The sequence below is a fragment of the Gopherus evgoodei genome, chromosome 21 (genome assembly GCF_007399415.2).
Source record: "Gopherus evgoodei ecotype Sinaloan lineage chromosome 21, rGopEvg1_v1.p, whole genome shotgun sequence".
NCBI lineage: Eukaryota > Metazoa > Chordata > Testudines > Testudinidae > Gopherus > Gopherus evgoodei.
The window spans coordinates 9,230,789-9,250,639 of NC_044342.1; the positions used below are offsets into that span (position 1 = coordinate 9,230,789).

The 19,851-nt window shown below is 41.6% G+C and overlaps 1 protein-coding gene and 1 pseudogene across 1 annotated transcript; both read right to left on the bottom strand.

The window, feature by feature from the left end:
* Positions 1-4,760: 4,760 nt before the first annotated feature.
* On the bottom strand, positions 4,761-5,659 carry LOC115637992 (annotated as a pseudogene).
* A 5,670-nt stretch (positions 5,660-11,329) lies between these two features.
* Positions 11,330-12,265, bottom strand: LOC115637993 (olfactory receptor 6N2-like). The gene has a single exon (XM_030539599.1). It carries the CDS (start codon positions 12,263-12,265, stop codon positions 11,330-11,332), a length of 936 nt encoding a protein of 311 aa, XP_030395459.1.
* Between the last annotated feature and the right edge of the window lie 7,586 nt (positions 12,266-19,851).

Sequence of the window (19,851 nt, forward strand, 5' to 3'; positions counted from 1 at the left end):
TTATCCTATTATCGAATCACGAACCCCAGGGGCTGTGGAGAAGTGAAGAAGAGGGGTTAAGCACCCCAGTGGCACCGCTCCTAGTTCACCGCAGCCGTCTGGATTCCAATGTCCGAGCTAGGAGAGTCCCATCTGGGTCATCAGAAACTGTTACTGAAATATCGGGTCTGCCTAGCTGAGAGCCAATTAACAGCCTGACAGGGATAAGGAAAAATGCTTTATTCTGCAGAAAAAGGAGAGCCTGTACCTTGGTACAAAAGACTCTGTCTTACACAAATTTCACAAACCTTTTATACACATTTAGACAGAGACCCTTGCATGTTAATACTTGATTGGTAAGTGTAAAATCTCATGTTCCCCTTATCTAAGTAGAACTAACTGGTTTGGAGCAGGATCATCTTGCCTTGAGGCAGAGGAAAAGAGATAGTGCAAAAATGCAGGCTACTGTGTCCGTGAACAGTACTTACTCCCCCACTCCACCTACTGGCCGCTTGTAATCTATTAAGGGGGGTCAATCAGCTTTCACAGAGGCATATAAAATCATGAGTGTTGTGGAGAAAGTGGATAAGAAAAAGTTATTTACTTATTCCCATAATACAAGAACTACGGGTCACCAAATGAAATTAATAGGTAGCAGGTTTAAAACAAATAAAAGGAAGTTCTTCTTCACACAGCGCACAGTCAACTTGTGGAACTCCTTACCTGAGGAGGTTGTGAAGGCTGGGACTATAACAATTTTTAAAAGGGAACTAGATAAATTCATGGTGGCTAAGTCCATAAATGTCTATTAGCCAGGAAGGGTAAAGAATGGTGTCCTTAGCCTCTGTTCATCAGAGGATGGAGATGGATGGCGGGAGAGAGATCACTTGATCATTGCCTCTTAGCTTCACTCCCTCTGGGGCATCTGGCATCGGCCACTGTCGGTAGACAGATACTGGCTAGATGGACCTTTGGTCTGACCCTGTACGGCTGTTCTTATGTTCTTATGTTCTTACTTCCTGAAGAAGGGAGCATTGTCTGCTGATTACTTCTTCCTAGAATCTGAAGATCAAAGGCCTATGCTGTATAAAGGAAAGACTGACCTACGCATGCAGGTTCCTGTTCTGAGCAAAAGCCAGGGATGAAAGTAAGCCGGTAAGAAGCCGGTACCAGCCTGCACGTCATTGCCCCTTCCCTCTTTCCCCGCTAGGCCATTGACAGGGTAGGCAAAAGGGGCAGCTGCACTAGGACCAGTGATTTAAAAGAGCCCAAGGCTCACGGCCACCTCTTCTGCTACCATGGCAGCAGCTAGAGCCCCAGACCCCTTTAAATTGCTACGAGAGCCCCGAGCAGTGTAGGCCAGGCAGCACGAATGGGCTGGCTGGGGAAGGCTAACCCCCAGCCCCACCCCTTCTGGGGGTCCGGAGCCAGGCCCCTGTACCAGTAAGAGTTTAATATTATTTTCACCCCTTGTTAAAGCTGTTATGAAATTGTAACCATAAAAAAAAACCCTGGGTGGTCTTTCAAGGGCTGACTCCTACCTCAAGCTGAGGTTTAGCTGGGGTGATCTCTGGTAAGCTCATTAATATGTGTATAGGTTCTTTTATTGTTTTAAGACATTTCCTCTATAATGCTTTCACCTGAACTATAAATGTGAAGTGGCTGTGTGGTAACTTATAACTATGGGCAATTACACTATTTATAGCCTCTGGAGAGAGAGCAGAGTGCAGACACAAGCCTTTTAGTACTTTCTGTGAATGACACAGAGGATATCAACACTACTCGCCGGATCAGCAGGTAGTGATTGATCTATTGGGGTTCGATTTATCATGTCTAGTGAAGACACGATAAAATCGATTCCCTATTGCTCTGCAGTCGACTCCAGAACTCAACTGTGCACAAGAGGAGGAAGCGGAGTCGATGGAGAAGCGGCAGCATAGCTGAAGTTGCTTATCTTAGGTCTAATCCCCCCGCCCCCACGCAGTGTAGACCTAGCCACAGAGTACACAGGGAATAGCAGCCTGAAAAAAACTCCAGTCAGGAGCTGAGAAGCCAGAAACCTAAAAGTTGGTTCCATTACTGGACCACAGAGGCAGAATACAGGTACAGATGCTGTGGGCTGTAACTGTAGGATACCTGTCTTCTTGCCATGTGCTCCATCCCTCAGTGCTGCTCCCCCAACTTGTGGGCCCCTGAATAGGAAAACCACTGAAATACTTAATACATCAAACATGCTATTTTGGGTAATGAAGTATGATTATTGACTTTGCAGTCATTGCCACAAACACTGTTCATTTTTTATATATATATATTCTTCAAATTTCTCATTTGTTTCCCCAATTAAAAAGAGGGCTAAGAAAACCCCAATTAAAACGAGGGCTGCAAAAAGAGTACTGTAAATCACATCAGCTTGATGCAGCTCTTTGTCCCCCTTTTGTGGCAGAATGACATGTATGAGTCTACTTCTCAACTCACATGATCATTCTTCAGCTCAGTCAAGAGAGCATAATGTTCTTAGATTCATAAATCCAGGGTTCAGTCCCTGCTGACAACATCATACAACTACACAGCAGAAGTAAAGGCCGACGGCCTCATTCTCAGAAGGGTATATGGGGATGAAATATTTTGTATGGCATTTCAGTTGAAGCATATCTTTGTTCTTGAAATAGAATCATAGAACCATAGGGTTAGAAGGGACCACAAAGGTCATCTCATATAACCCCTTGCCAAAATTCGGGATTGGTTGTGACTAAACCATCCAAGAGAGATGGCTATCCAGACTCCTTTTGAAAACCTTCAGTGAAGGCGTTTCCACAGCCTCCATAGGCAGTTGTTCCATTGTCCTCCCTTGTTACAGTTAGGAATTTTTTCCTGAGATTTAAGCTAAACCTGCTATACTATAATTTGAACTCATTGCCTCTTGTCCTGCCCTCTGTGGCAAGAAAGAACAATTTTTCTCCATCTTTTTTTTATGGCAGCTATTCAAGTATTTGAAGACTGCTATCATGTCTCCCTTAACCTCCTCTTTTCCAGACTAAACATACCCAGTTCTTTCAGCCTTTGCCCATATAGCTTGCTTTCCATCCCTTTGATCATTTTTGTTGCTTACCTCTGGACTCTTTCCAGTTTTTTTACTTCCCTTCTATACAGTAGTGATCAGAATTGGACACAGTACTCCAGTTGAGGCTTAACCAGTGCCGAGTAGAGCAGTACTTAACTTCCCATGACTTGCACATTATGCCTTGGTTAATGCAATTGAATTTAATCTTTTTTTTTTTGCAACAGCATCGCATTGTTAACTATAACAATGTGTGAATAATTGTACTTTGTAGCAGTGGAGCACAAGGTCTGTATATGACTTTCAGCACTTTGTAAAGGACCAGCACAAAGTCTATGGACCACAGAAGTCTATCTTTTCTATCTATGGTATTATTGTAGTATGTGGGTGTCTCACAAGCTATAACTTATTTATTCTCCAAACCCACCTGTAAGGTTGGGAAGTGCTATTATCTCTATTTTACATATGGGGGAATTGAGATGGCATGAGATTTTTCTTAAGCCTCTATGCCAGTAATGGGCACAATCTCTTCTACTTCCAATTGCATTTGTCCTCCTAAATCATTTATGTCCTTTCGTATACTGCCACAAATACCCTGATCCAGGTTCAATTTACTCTAAGTGACTTCAGTGAGAGCTGGATCATGAGTGATTTTGCAGGGTCAGCTGTAGAGTTCATTGTTGTCTAGTAGGTAGAGCCTTGCTTGCTTGCTTGATTTGTCACTGCTAGAGATAGATGCCTGACCATAATGATCTTGACCAAATTTTAAATCCATTGCAGAATTGACATGTGGCAGCAGTCCCAGGATCTCATGCATTTGTTTCTTATTAGGGTATTTTACTATTTAGAAAACATTCTGAGCTGTATGTGGAGGAAAATGCTTTTCACCCAACTTGTTTATCTAAGTGGCCTGTCAAAACTGCCATCAACAATTTGCTTTGAGAGAAATGAAACCCGCTTCTCTATGCAGTCTATATCGCTGCTGCTGCTGCTGATGATGATGATGATGATGATTAAAAATAATGACATTTTATTTCTCCATCAAAATATTGATTCACTTCTGAACAATGAACACTTTCTGAAGAGATTGATAGACAGATAGATAGATGTGTCTATATTTTGATTGAAAGAGCAAGAGAAGAAGAAAGAAAGGATTTTGACATGACTACAACCATACATTTACTCGAGTAAGGATGGGGGGAATGTCTCTAGGTAATCCCTATGGATCTATATACTGACATATTCACAATGAATAGCAACTTATCTCTAAGTCCCTTCAGTTACAATGAGCCACTCCTGGTGTAAGTTCCCACCCAACATGAATAAGAGTGAGAGATAGCTGACAAAGTAAACAGCAAACATTTGTCAAATAGTAGTCAAGTTCTGCCTGGAATTTTCAAAGGAACCTAATGGAGTTAGTTCTCTTAAGATCCATTCAAAATCCTAACTACAGTTTCTATCTCATTGAAAGATAAAATGTTGGGATTTTCAAAAGAACATCAGTGATTTAGGAACATAAATCCAATTGAAAATATATTGATATATCCCCAACAATACTTAAATAAATTAGAAGAATGAGTCCAACTGAAAATCAGTGAACATTGGCCATTGGCCATGGTATCCTAAAAGTCACTCTGGCAATTTTGAAAATCTACTCCAATTTCATATTCCACTTAATGCCCTCATAGATAGCACTGTGGTTCTTCCATATTACTGTCTCATTCTAGTAAAAGATTTCCATATGGCTTTTTTCACAGATCAGAGGGTTTAGCAGTGGGGTAATGACACAATAGAACACAGACACCTTTTTGCCTAAACCAAAGTAATATATGCTGGGGGCCTGACATAGGTGAAGATGATGGTCCCATAGTAGATGGTCACCACGGTGAGGTGAGAAGCACAAGTGGAGAAGGGCTTTTTCCGAGCTTTGCTAGATGTCAGCTTCATGATGTTGGCTATGATGTTGATGTAAGAAGACCTGATGATCAATAAGGAGCTCAGGATGACCACAGAGCTGTAGATGTATGCAATAGCCTCCTTAAGGTAAATGTCAGAGCAAGACAGTTTGAAGATTGGGTCTGAGTCACAGAAGAAGTGGTTGATTTTCTGAGGGCCACAGAATGAGAGCTGGGAGATTAGAATTGTGGGCAAGAGTAGGGAGAGGAATCCACCAACCCAGGAACTGGCGGAGAGGTGGAAGCATAACCTGTGGTTCATGATGGTAGTGTAACGCAGTGGGCTGCAGATTGCTAAGTAGCGGTTGAAGGCCATGACGGCCAGGAGGAAGCATTCAGTGGCTCCTAGAGAAAGGAAGAAGTAATACTGAGTCACACATTCGTTTACTGTGATGGCGATGCTCCTGGACAAGAAGTTGGCCAGCAGTTTGGGCACAGTGACTGTTGTGTACCAGATATCTAGGAAGGAGTTCTTCCCCAGGAAGAAGTACATGGGAGTATGGAGGAGAAGTTCTGCCAGGACAATGACTATGATGAGAAAATTTCCCATGAGTGACAGCATGTAAATGGACAAGATGAACACAAAGAGGAGAACCTAGAGATTCAGAAGGCTGCTAAATCCCAGGAAGATGAATTCCTTCACTGTGGTTTGGTCTGCTTTTTCCATTGCTGCGTAGTGATTGATCTGGGTATAGGAGATGAGATCAATGGAGTGATTCAACACTAGCAAACACTGGATAGTAAATAGAATATTCCTATGAATATAAAATAGAGATGGACCAGAGCCCCATGTCCAACCACTGTCAGACTAACCAGAAATTTATATCCTGATCTGAATATTGTGTTTGGCTCTTCAGTCTATACGATAAAGATCCCAGATAGGGTTACTTTCAAACTCTGAATCCATTGTAGATCGGAACACCATGCCAGGTTGCAGGACTCTTTATTTACATTGGGAAGCATTGGCTTATCTGAATGTAACCATTGACTTCATGTAAATACTGCTCACTCCTGTGATAAGGAGATTCACAGTTCAGCATTTCAGCATTTTAGGTCAATTTCTAATGTAAGCATCAGTGTGAAGTACCACAATGCAATAAACATGTTTTGGATCTGATTCGTGAAGTCATCACTCAGACCTTACTCAAAACTTTACTGACAATGGTATTTAGGTGCCAAAAGCTGCAGATCAATGCCAAGTGGAATTTACAAAAGTGCCTAAATGATTTAGGCACCTAACTCCAATTAACATTCTGGGAGTTAGATGACTAACTCATTTAGGCACTTGTTAAAATCTCACTTGGCACTTATCTATACCATTCAGTGCATAAATATCTCAGAAACATACATACATAGAAATACATAAATTAGCATATACACAAATAGACATTTGCAAACTGATAAACAAACCCAGACATACAGATATAAACAAACCATTGGGCTATAGAATCAGTCTCTCTCTCTCTCTCTCTCTCTCTCATAACATTCTTTGAAGGGTCTTGGTTTCATCTCAATGTGCTTTTTTCCCCACAAAACTGAATTATTGTTTTCCAGCCAGCCCTCGCAACCCAAACCTGAAATGAGTAATTTGGTCCAGAGCCTCAAAGTATTTAGGCTCCAAACAACACTGAAGTCTGAAGTCTACAACCTCTGAGGATCTTTGTCTTTCTCAAGGATATTTACATGAGTGTAAAGTATTTAAGTAAATCAATTTGTCGACCGAAATCCAAAGATATCAATTATGATGACAGGATAACGGTCTAGGAGGAAATGGACGGAGACCATAGAACACAAACACAAACAAACACACACCCTAAAGCCTTCAGACTGCCATGGAGGTCAATAAATATCAATCTAGGCTTGATTGAATGATAGGCAACTTTGAAACTAACAGAAACTAGATAGATAGATAGATAGATAGATAGATAGAATCTATCAATTTTGTGGTGTAATTGGTCTCCATCCTACATTTCAATCCCTTTCCCTCATATGTATGGCAAACTGAAAGAACATAACTTCATTGAAGTAAAAGGAAGTGAATCCATTTACATCTACCGATGGTTGACTCAAAAGGTATCTTCTGTTCTTTTCTATTCTAGGCCTTCTACCACATCAATATCCATGACATGACATCTGAACATTCTTCTTCCTTTTTCTGATTTTGCATGAGTGTGTGTACAATACCCTACCTTTCTGCACCTTAGATTTTGCTTTTGCATGTATCTTCAACAGGCAGCTCTTGCTTTCTGAGATCTAACTATACAAGCGAAGATCTGGCATTTATTCCAGTTTATTAGAGGAAACCCTCGGGAATCTGAGCTCTGTCTGAATACAGAATTTGTAAAAGACATAGATACAAATATATAGATAGTTTAATTAGGCAAACACTAGTGTGACCAATACTTATATTAATGTATCAGTTTAAATGTCAAGCAACAGATACATTTGCTTTGAGAGAAGTCACACTAGTCAGGAAGGATGGTGTTATCTTAAAAAACTGGGCAGGAACTTGGGGAGTCCCATGTAAATTTCTGGCTCTGCCACAGAATCCTTGTGTGATCTCATGCGAGTCACAGAAACCAAACCCTTTTGAATATATTTTGTCAGCTGTTCCCATTGACTCCAACACAATCTATCTGTCATAAACAGATAGCTAAGGGTTAATGTCTCTTTCACCTGGAAAGGAGTAACCTGAAACACCTGACCAGAGGATCAGTCAGGAAACAAGACTTTTTCAAATCTGGGTGGAGGGAAGTTTGTGTCTGAGTTCTTTGTTCTTTGTCTTGTGTCTGTACCCTCTCGGCTATGAGAATGATTTTTCTGTCTCCTGGCTTTCTAATCTTCTGTTTCCAAGTTGTAAGTACAAGATAGTAAGACAATAAGGTTTATATTGTTTTCTTTTTGTATTTACATGTGTGTGATTGCTGGAATGTTTAAATTGTATTCTTTTTGGATAAGACTGTTTATTCATTTTTTTCTTTTAAGCAAATGACCCTGTATTTGTCACCTTAATACAGAGAGACCATTTTTATGTATTTTTTCTTTCTTTTTATATAAAGCTTTCTTTTTAAGACCTGTTGGAGTTTTTATTTAGTGGGAACTCCAGGAAATTGAGTCTGCAGCTCACCAGGGAATTGGTGGGAGGAAGAAGTCAGGGGGAAAATCTCTGTGTGTTAGGTTTACTAAGCCTGACTTTGCATACCCTCTGGGTGAGGGCGGGAAAGAGATTAGCTATCTCGGTACTTGTGTTTTCCAGGACTGGAAACAGGGAGGGTGGAGTCCCTCTGTTTAGATTCACGGAGCTTGCTTCTGTGTATCTCTCCAGGAACCCAGGGAGGGAACACCTGGAAGGGAGAAGGAGGGGGAAATGGTTTATTGCCCTTTGTGGTAAGACTCAAGGAATTTGGGTCTTGGGGTCCCCAGGGAAGGTTGTTGGGGGGACCAGAGTGCCCCAAAACACTCTAATTTTTTGGGTGGTGGCAACTTTACCAGGTCCAAGCTGGTAATTAAGCTTGGAGGTTTTCATGCTAACACCCATATTTTGGACGCTAAGGTCCAAATCTGGGAAAAATGTTAACGCTGTCCCACTGATTTCAATGGTGCTACACTGAGTTATACCAGCTGAGCATCTGAACTAGGACAAATAATTGTCCTGTTCAGGGTTAGGCTTTAACTATGATCATTAATGATCTTATTCATGATAGAATGATGGAAAATCATTATAACTGACAGTGCTTATGTTTGCTTTTTATTTAATTTCTTACATTTTCATACTGAGTTATGTTTGTATAATGCAATTCATACGAAGAGCTGTATATTATACGAGATTTGTTTTACCCTCCACTGAAATGTAGCCACTTCTGAGGAAAAAACCACAATTGCCCAGATAATTTTCAGCTATAGCTGGTATTGTTAAATGAATATGTTTATGCTAATACATTTCTCCTCAGGTTGCTTTACCAGTTCTATAGGCACAGAACAATGCTACACAAGGGTCCAGGGAAGGAAGTAATATGCAGTTTGTGTAGGACGTGGGGCTACTTGTAATATGTTATTAATATTATTTGTTCCATCAGTTTCTCTGAGAGTTATTGTCATAGAGTTTAGAGTCAGAAGGGACCACCACATCATCTGGCCTGACTTCCTGAATAGCAAAGGTCATCAATCCCAACCATCCACCTACACACTAACCCAACAGACAATATGATTACAAGTAGTTAATTCAAGCAGGGGTTAGTTGCATGTATGCAAGAAAGGGTGCAAAGTTTTAGAAACCCTCCCCTATTTACTCATACTTATAAGACAATACAGGTATAATTCACTTTGAAGTTTTACTTCGGTTGATCTTGTTTGTTTTGGCAGTGGAGATGGGAGACCAAACACATGAGATATTCAAGATGGAAAAATTGAAGCAAAAATCTTTGGGTGAATAAAGGAACAGTCTCTGAAGGCCAAGGAAGTGTAAATGAGGAACAACTGGGAGCAGACTGAACTCCAGTCCTCAAGGGAAAAGGGCTCTGACATAAGTTAGACCAGAGTTTCTCAAACAGGGGTTGATGCTTCTGTAGGGAAAGCCCCTGGCGGGCCAGGCTGGTGTGTTTACCTGCCCCATCTGCAGGTCCGGCCGATTGCGGCTCCTACTGGCCACGGATCGCTGCTCAGGGCCAATGGGTGTTGCTGGAAGTGGCTCGGGCTGAGGGATGTGATGGCCACCGCTTTCAGCAGCTACCATTGGCCTGGAGCAGTGATCCGCGGCTAGTGGGAGGCGCGATCAGCCGGACCTGCAGACGGGGCATGTAAATACACTGGTCAGGCCCACCAGAGGCTTTCCCTACACAAGTGGCGATCCCTGTTTGAGAAACCCTGAGTTAGACCTATCTTAGCCATTAGAGATGTGTACAGGCCTTTTATTGTGTTACCATCATTTTCTCTTGTTATGTTGTCTTCCTACTGTAGAGATTCTGGGTATGTCTACATTAGAAATGCTATAGTGTTGCAGCTGTGTCATGTAGACACTTATTACAGTTAAGGAACGGATCTTCCATTGCTGTAGAAAATCCAACTCTCCAAGAGGCAGTAGCCAGGTTGACGGAAGGATTCTTCTTTCGACCTAGCAGTGTCCACATTAGGGCTAGGTTGTCTTAACGACATGGCATAGGGAGTGAAATTTTTCACATCCCTGAAAGATGTAGTTAAGCTGACCTAACTTTTTAGTGTAGACTAGGCCTAAGATTCATAGACAGATAGATTCCATGGCCCAGAAGGGACCATTGTGGCCTTCTAGTCTGACCCGGTTATCAATGCAGTACAGAGAACTTCCCCAGAATAATTCTTTCTCAATTAGAGCAAATCTTCAACAACATTGTGTTTGGAAAAAGCAGTTTCCCAGTGTTTCATCTGCCCTGCATCTTAGCTGACATAATTATATCTGCAAAGTACACCCTTGGTCCCATCTCTTACGATGTTTGTTCATTCCATTTTGGAATGTTGTGAGTCTGGGGTCTTTGTCCCACCTCTTTTGTAACCCATAGGAGGAGTAAGGAGTGATGTTGTGTTCTGGCCAAGGCTAGGCTTTTCTTTGGCTTTTAATGTGTCTTATGCTTCCCTCATTCCAACCTTCTTGCCCCTCCTAACTGGCTGTTAGACCTTGGCTTGAGAGTGAAGGCAGGCAGCCTTCCAGTGTATTCTCATAATTACACTCCCACCATACCTTGTAACACTTTCAACTGTTATTATCTGCTTTCCTTATACTAACAAACCCATCTGGCTGGACAGAAGCAACACACACAGTGTCTTTGTCTTTTGTTCACACGTGATAGTATAAGATATAAGAGTATCAAAAAGTCAATCCAAAATTCTATCCTAGACTCACAAACAGGCCAATATACTAACACACAGGATCCCACTGCAGGACAGGTGATGGTAAGAGGGCCGTAAACTAGAGGGGTACAGCCTGAGAGACCAGAGAAGGGTCAAAGGTGAAGCCATGATGAACTTTGTGCAAATGAAATTCTCAGTGAAATGTAATTGCAGATACAATAATTTGGTTAGGATGCCCAGAGTAAAGCTTCACATCGTGCAAAAAATTACAATGGAAACTTGAATGAACAATGGAGACAAGACCACATGTTTATCTGAAAAAAAAATGGCACCTCCTAACAGCCATTTAGGTCTGTACTTATTCCAGAGGAAGGACTCTCCTTACTGAGCCATCCATACCACTCACTGCAGTACAATGTCCCTTAATACTATTCTGGGCATTGGAGTAAAACCTGTTGGATAGCAGAAAGCACAGTCTGCTGAGCCACCCACTCTGCTCACTGCAGCACAGTGCCCCCTAGTGCTTCCCTATGTTAATTAGGGCTTTTCTCAGAGCCTTTTTCATCTCCCTGTTCCTGAGACTGTAAATCATGGGATTTATCAAGGGGGTGACCACTGTGTAAAACACTGACACTACTTTGCCTAGGTTGAATGACTGATTGACCCCTGGCCGGGCATACATGAAAATAATGGTCCCATAATAGATGGAAACCACAGTGAGGTGGGATGCACAGGTGGAGAAGGGCTTCTTCCACTCCTTGCCTGAAGACATCTTGAGGAGCGCACCCACAATGTGCACATAAGAAGCTATGGTAAATGTGAAGGAGCACAGGATCACAACAGAGGTAAGCATGTATCCGGCCACTTGCTGGATATAGGTGTCAGCGCAAGAGAGCTGGAAGAGTGGGTCTGCATCACAAAAGAAATGGTCTATTTGGTCAGGGCCACAGAAGGGGAGCTTGGAAATCATGAGTGTAGGCAGCAAGGGGGAGAGGAAGCCACAGACCCAACAAGCAATGGCCAGATTGAGAGAGAGCCTGTGGTTCATGACACCACTGTACTGCAATGGATTACATATGGCCAAATATCGGTCATAGGCCATGGTAGCCAAAAGGAAGCATTCAGTGGCCCCTAGAGAGAAGAAGAAGTAATATTGAGTAATACAGCCACCCACAGTAATGCTGGGTCTCCTGGACAGGAAATTGGAAAGCATCTTTGGAATAGTGACCGAAGTGTAGAAGACCTCCAGGCAGGACAAGTTGCAGAGGAAAAAGTACATAGGTGTGTGGAGTTGAGGATCCAGCAGTGTCAATGCAACAATGAGGGAATTCGCAACCAGGGATGTGTTGTAGATGATTAGAAAGACCAGGAATAGGGACATCTTCACCATCCATTGACTAGTGAATCCCAGTAACATGAATTCTCTCACCACAGTCTGGTTGTTCTGTTCCATGTCTCCATTAGTCTTGAAACCTGAGAGATGCATAGAATCACAGAAGTTAGACATTTGGTGGTTCAAATACTATCTCAGCTAGAAGTTATAGGAAATGTAGGGAGAGGAGGAGGAGAAGGAGAGAGAGAGAGATGCCATGATTCTGGTTTCAATATTTGTATAGATAACATGATTAAAAACAGTATCAGAGTTGTAACTGAATTTTTTGTTTACTGAAAAATGGGGCGATGATAAATGAAAATGATCAAATACTGTACATACATACTATGAATAAAAGGCTATGTTGAGCCAGGCAACCACAGGTTGGTTAGTCTAACATAAATCCTGGGCAAAATAAATGAAAGGCCAGTAAAGATTTAAACTGATAAAGAATTAGAGGATAGGAATATAATTAAAATAGACATAATTCAAACAAAGTGTGTTTTAATACAGGCAAAGTAATGCTATACATCTTGGAAAAAGGATTGCAGGCTGGACCTACAGATCTGAGGACTATATCATGGAAAGCTATGACTGAAAAGGATATAGTGGTCATAGTGGACAAACTATCAAACATGAGCTGCCAGTGTGATGCTGTGGTAGAAAAAAAACAGGATAAATGTCAGCTTTGGATATATAAACAGGGTGTTGGCCAGAGAGGCTGATTAACCACTGAAGGAACAAAACACTATCAAAGGAAATGGTGAATTCTTTGAGCTAGTCTACATTAAAGGGTTAGGTTGAACTATCTACATTGCTCAGAGCTTTGAAAAATGTCACTCCTGTGCAACACAGTCAGGGTCAGCTCTAGTTTTTTTGCTGCCTCAAGCAAAAAAAACTATGGCTCCCCCCCTCCAACACACTCCCTTTTTTTTTTTGGCTCTTACATATGTTTGCACTTTGCAGTTTTGTTTTGACTATTTAAAATTTTAAAAAAATCAAAACAGAGAATTTTTAGTTAGTGAAATAAAACAATTTCCTACTAGTGTAATTTTAACATTTAATTTTAACAAAAACACAATTCAAACAATTTGAGCTTAACTGTACACTGTAATGAAAAATGTTAATGTCTTCCAGTTTCTTAAAATTAAAAGAATGTATATGAACTGAATTTTTCTGTATTTAACACTTGCATAGTCTTTTAATAAGTCACTGAAATCTAAATTTTTTTGCAATAGCACTTTCAATTGAAATTAATGCAAGTCCTGACAAACGATTTTGAGACATGGTGGACCTCAAATAATTTTTTCATAATTTCAGTTTTGAGAAACTGCCCTCACCAGAAGCCACTGACACTGGTAATGTTAAAAGTTTCTTCACATCCTTCATCTGAATGGTATTTTTTAAAATATTCCAGCACTTTATTCAAAATCGTCTTTGCCTTGGATATGTCTATGGTTATGTTCCGCATAACTTTGCTGGTCAAATTAATTTGATTTAGAATATTATGCCAAACAACCATGCAACATAAAAATTGAAACTGTGTCATTTTCTGAGCCAATGTTTCAGCTTCATGTTGAAATGAAGGAACATACGACAAGTCCTGGCTTATTTCTAATAATGCATCGTAAATCTCTCCTGATGAATATCAAATGGTTTAATAGCATCTATCCTGCTTTCCCATCTAGTTTGACTTAGACGTTTAAGTGTGAGTTTTTGTTCAAGATACTTCTTCAAGACTGCCCAACAGTGTGTGGGAGCACTAAAAAAGTTGTAAATTGTTTGCATTGTGTTAAAATATGAAACAGCATCTTTTGATGATTTGGCGGCATCACTGACAACCAGATTGAGCGAATGTGCATTGAAAGGAATGAAAAAAGCTTGATCGTTTAAATTCAATATTTTTTGCTGTACACCTGCATGTCATCCTCATACTCTTGACTGTCATATTTTCTAAAGGTATTCCACAGTGTTCCAATCTCTGTAGATTGTTGTTCATCTTTATCAGTTAATAAAGGTAATCTTTGGTTTGATTGGTCTTCATCAGTTGATGAACAATCACCTTAAATGCATTGCTTAGAGCTTTCTCCTTGATTGTCGACTTTTTTGAAATACTTTTTTGAAGTATGAGATAGTTTTTTGAATTCTTGTTGCTATTTCTCTCTTTGTTGCCAGTAGGCAGCAATAGAAAGTCGTTTTCATTTTGTCCCGGCATTTTAGCCCTATAATCACTGGCACCGATGTGAAACAGAAATTAGTGAGAATGGCACTAATAGAGCAGCACAGTATACACACATAATTATGATTTGAGTGACCATGTCACACTGTGATGCAATATTTTTCATGTCACTCTCCTATTGCAAAACTGTACTTGCCATAGGTAAGGTGCTAGTCAATGGAGCGAGACAGCTCCACACGAGCTCAGATACACACTGGACCCAGCCCTGCTGGTGTTTTCCCAGCACTGAGGCTGCCAAGCTGGGAACCCAAGGAGCATGCAATGGCAAGAGCTCTGGGGCTGGAGGAGCCAAGGAAGACGTACTGGGCTTTCTGGACAGAAGCTGCCCCTCTGTGCCAAGTCGCTTGCCCCCTGCAGTGCGGGAGGCAGAAGGAGACTCCAGGCACTGGTGCACTGTGCGGGGCTGGGGAGGGAGGCGTCAGCCTCTGGGTCTCCAGCAGGCAGAAGCTCCCCAGCGGTCCCGGGGACCCTCCTGCCCAGCCTGACTCTTACCTTACTGTGGATCTGGCCTGAGATGGATTCATCTCCCATCGCTGCTGCTCCAGCAGCTTGGGGTTGGTGTTGCTGCTGAATCCCAGCCCTGCTCATCCTCGGTCTTCGCCTTGGCCCTGGAACAAGTTCGGCTCAGCCCAAGCGGCCTCTCCGCTGCCCTTTCCCCTCCTCCTGCAGGAGGTGGCGCAGAGAGGAGGAGGGGGAGGAGGCAGAGGCAGGGACAAGTTGAGGAGGAGTGTCCCATCCTCTGCAGCTGGGACAGGGCCACCCTCTCCCGCCACCACTCTCCTCAGGCGGAAGCCGGTAGCACAGCCCTGTCCCGGCTATAGAGGACGGGCCACTTCTCCTTGGCTTTCAGCGACAGGGACAAGCCGAGGAGGAGTGGCCCATCCTCCACAGCCGGGGCAAGGCCCCGCTACTGGCTCCCTCCTGAGGGGTTTGGGGTAGCCGCTGCCCACAGGGGATGGCAGGGACACGCTCCTCACTTAGCCAGCTCCCTGTCCCGCTGCAACCCGGTGGCAGAACAACAAGCTGTTTACTGCACCCCAGGGCTGTCAGAATCCAGTCCAGGATGCTGCTTGAGGTTTCAGCTGGAGCCCCAGCATTATGCCACCCCATGTATTTTGCCACCCCAAGCACCTGCTTGTTTAGCTGGTGCCTAGATCCACCCCTGAATGCAGTTAATTCATCCCAGTATAGACACTGCTAGGTCAGAAGGATTCTTCCACAGACCTAGATACTGCCTCTCGGAATGGCAAGTTCACTACAGTGATGGAAGACTCCCTGCCATTGCTTTGTAAATGTGTACACTACATCACTACAGCAGCTCAGCTGCAGCTCGTCCACCATATCACTGTCATGTTTCTAGTGTAGACACAGCCTAGGAGTCTTGAGTCTTCAAATTCAGAGTAGATGTCTTTCCAGAGGTTGAGCTTTAGCCAAACACAAGTTGTTGGGTAACTGGGTGAAATTAAATGACCTGTGATATACAGGTCAGACTAGATGATCTAATGGTCCCTTCAGAACTATAGGGATCTAGTAAACATCCAAGAAAAAATATTGTGAAAAATGTCATAACATTGGAAATTTGTTCCATATCAAGCAAGTTCAAAGTTTCAAAATTTAACATTAAACTACATTTGGATTTTTGAAACAGCTCTCCCCACCAACATATTTGTGGACTTTTTGGGGAGGGAGTGGGGCTTGGAGAACCTAAAATCAGATGAGTAGAATTGCTAATCAGACATCATTTTCCTTTCTTCTCACTGGAGACTTCAAACTGAACACAGCCTTCTCCTGGCTGAAATTATTGCATGGATTTTAAAAGGTGTTCGCTCTCCCCCTTGAAGAATCAGATCTATTCCAGCTGAGCTGGGATATTATAACATTTCCTACACAGATTCATTATGTGCCACTGAATGCATAAGAAACAAAACAAAATGCTACTGTTCCATCACTGGTTATTGAATGGTCAAATTTGTCTAATGGATAAGGCACCAAACTGTGTGTCAGAGGACCTAGGTTACCTTGAAAGCTCCAGACATGTCCCTGCTCTGTGCTCCATCCATTAAAGGGGTCTTTGTAGAGCACTTTGAGGATGGAACATACCCATAAGAGACCTAGAAGTGGCACACGTTCTTACGCTGTAGATATATCATATTTCCTATGTCTCTATATTTACTTTAACTGTGGGACATACTATCCAGATGGTCAGGGAGCAAAAATAAAAACATAAATAAAAATTCACCTTCCTTTTAATATCCATCTGGACAATGGAATATACATGGTGGATATGATGTTGACATTTTCACTCACCCTAGTCTTAATTCTACCCTCATGTACCCTGGTGTAAGCCAGGAGTAACTCCACTGGAATCAGTGAGCCAGTTTTCCTTCCACCCCCACTGGTGTAAATCAAGTGTCACTCTACTGATATCAGTGGTGCAAAAGCAGTATAAGAATCTAGCCATTAGTCCCTTTTCTAGCAGACCTTTAATGGAGTAATCCTGATTTTTGTGAGTGTTTGTGGAATAGTCTGGCTGATACCCAAAAATTCACTTCTTGTTTAAATTTAATCATCTCCAGTTTAAAAGACACTCACCCTTTCTGGCACTAAGCTGGGGACATTTGTCAGACCTTGGCCGTCATTGGAGCTTCTTCACGAAATGCTGGAATTTTTCAAATAGGCTGGTTTTCTGGACTTGGCTATATATCTGTGAGAAAAATCTATAGAGCAGGTGAGGATATTAGAGAGTGAGTTTGAGTTACCGGCCATGCATGTTCCATAGTTTTTGTACAAAATGTGATTTAACTCAGATGAACTAATTAGTAGAGTTGATAGGTAGCATTTATAATTAGACACAAGCCCTGGGGACACAAACTCGAGAGAAATCTAAATATTTTACACTGTGTACAAAGAAAAATGACTTACTTATAATTAAGCATTTGAAAGTTAGTGGTTGAAATCCTAGCTCTGCTGAAATCAATGTCCAAACTCATTTCATCCAGTGTGTGGGTGGGATAAGCCCAATTTATCTTTACTCATATTGAATAACTACTTACTCTGTAAGTAGGTCTGTGGAATCAGTGGGACTGTTTGTGGAATAGAGATCTACTAACCATGAGTAAGGGTGCTGGAATCACAACCTACATTCTTTCATGGCAGCCAAATTCAACTCTCCTTACAAAAATGTAAGTCAGTGTGTCATAAACAGATAGTTAAAAGTTAATAGAACAGGAGTACTTCATGTCTCTTTTGCCTGTAAAGGGTTGACAAGTTCAATGAGCCTGGCTGTCACCTGACAGAGGACCAATCAGGGGACAGGATACTTTCAGATCTTGAGGGAGGGAAGTCTTTGTGTTTGCTGTTAGTTCTTGGTTGTTGTTCACTCTGGGGGCTCAGAGGGACCAGATGTGCAACAGGTTTCTCTCCAATCTCTCTGATACAGTCTCTTATATGTCCGGAATAGTAAGTACTAGGTAGATAGAGCGAGTTAGGCTTATGGTTGTTTTCTTTATTTGCAAATGTATATTTGGCTGGAAGGAGTTCAAATTTGTATTTTGCTGAAAGGATTTTACTTTGTACTTGTATACTTAGGCTGGGAGGGTATTCCCAGTGTCTATAGCTGAAAGACCCTGTAACATATTCCATCTTAAATTTACAAAGATATTTTTTATTCACCCTTCTTTAATTAAAAGCTTTTCTTGTTTAAGAACCTGATTGTTTTTTTATTCTGGTGTGAGACCCCAGGAGACGGGGTCTGAATTCACCAGGGAATTGGTGGGGAGAAAGGAGGGAAGGGGGAGAGAAAGGCTAATTTCTCTCTGTGTTAGGATTACTGTCTCTCTCAGGGAGAGTCTGGGAAGGCGAGAGATAAGGAGGGGGGAAGGTGAATTTTCCTCTCTGTTTTTAGATTCAAGGAGTTTGAATCACAGTGAACTTCCAGGGTAACCCAGGGAGGGGAAGCCTGGGAGAGACAGTGGGGGAAAACGTTTTCTTTCCTTGTGTTAAGATCCAGAGGGTCTGGGTCTTGGGGTTCCCCGGGCAAGGTTTTGGGGGGACCAGAGTGTAGCAGACACTGAAATTGGTGGCAGCGCTACAGGTTCTAAGCTGGTAATTAAGCTTAGATGAATTCATGCTGGTACTCCATCTTTTGGACGCTAAGGTTCAGAGTGGGGATTTATACTATGAACACAGTGTATCCTAATTCCTGCCCTCCCTGACCCCACAGTTCAATTCCCAAGAAGAGAGATTGAAAAAGGTGCATCTTGTGAGTAGTGTGGTCTTTATCTGGCACCATATGATATCGCTTTAGTAGGACATCTCACTGAAGTTAGATGATGCCAGTGCTCTACAAATTGCTCCAGCTGCCTATTGTATCCCAGGTAAAATTTTTGGTGTTTGTTTAGCCATATAAATCCCCATATGGCTTGGATTCTATCAAGATTTCTAAAGATTTCTAGGGTTGGTTAAACATTTTTAATTAACATTTGTATTCAGTGGAAAATTAAGTTTTCAATTAAAACAAATTGTTCATGAAAAATGTCTCCTGTCCATAGAAATTTTCACTTTTTGTTGAAAAACCAAAGGCCTACAAACAAAAAAATGCAAATATTTCAATTTGGATGTCCTTCCATAATACCTCATGGTAGTTGTAGTTACATTTCCTCATGGCACCATTATTCTTTACAGGCTGGGTACCCCATCTGGACAACATCTCCAATGAGGCATCATGATATGGGACCCCTATGATGCAAACTCCTCCAGTCTCCATGAGGGGAGATGTGGTGCATCATGGGAGATGAAGTTTGACAAGAAAGCCTGGTCCCTGGAGAATAATTGAAGCATGAAGCACCAGAATGAAAAATTTCATGTGGATTTTCAGCCAAAATATTTTAATTTTTGGTTGGATAATTTTGTATTTTGACTGAAATATTTCCTTTTTCAGCCCAGAAATTTTGCAGGAAGGTTTTTATTTATTTATTTCTTTATTTATTTTACCTTTTCAGTAAAAAAAGTTAATCTTTTCATGGAAAATTTCAATAAAACATTTTTTAATTAAAATTTTTCATGGGAAAAAAAGACCAGTCTGACCAGCTCTATTTTTATTTCTGCTTTGCTTTTGTCATCAGAAACATCCAAGTTGCAGCCCATTTGAGAGAAAAGAAAATTTCACTGATTCGTCTCCCGTAACTGAAGTCCTAATCTTAATCCTTCCCCAATCTTAATCCTTCCCCTTTAACAAAAATATCTGTTGGCCTTGAGGGCACATTTCAAGAACTATCCTTTATAGATATTTGAGGTCCATGTAATATTATGTAGGTGATTTATTTACTTTATGCTCACTGCAAAAATGATATACTAGGTAAATCCCATTGTGACATTACCCAGAATGCGATCTGGACTGAGGGACAGCTGTGTCCCCTCAAATTTCCAT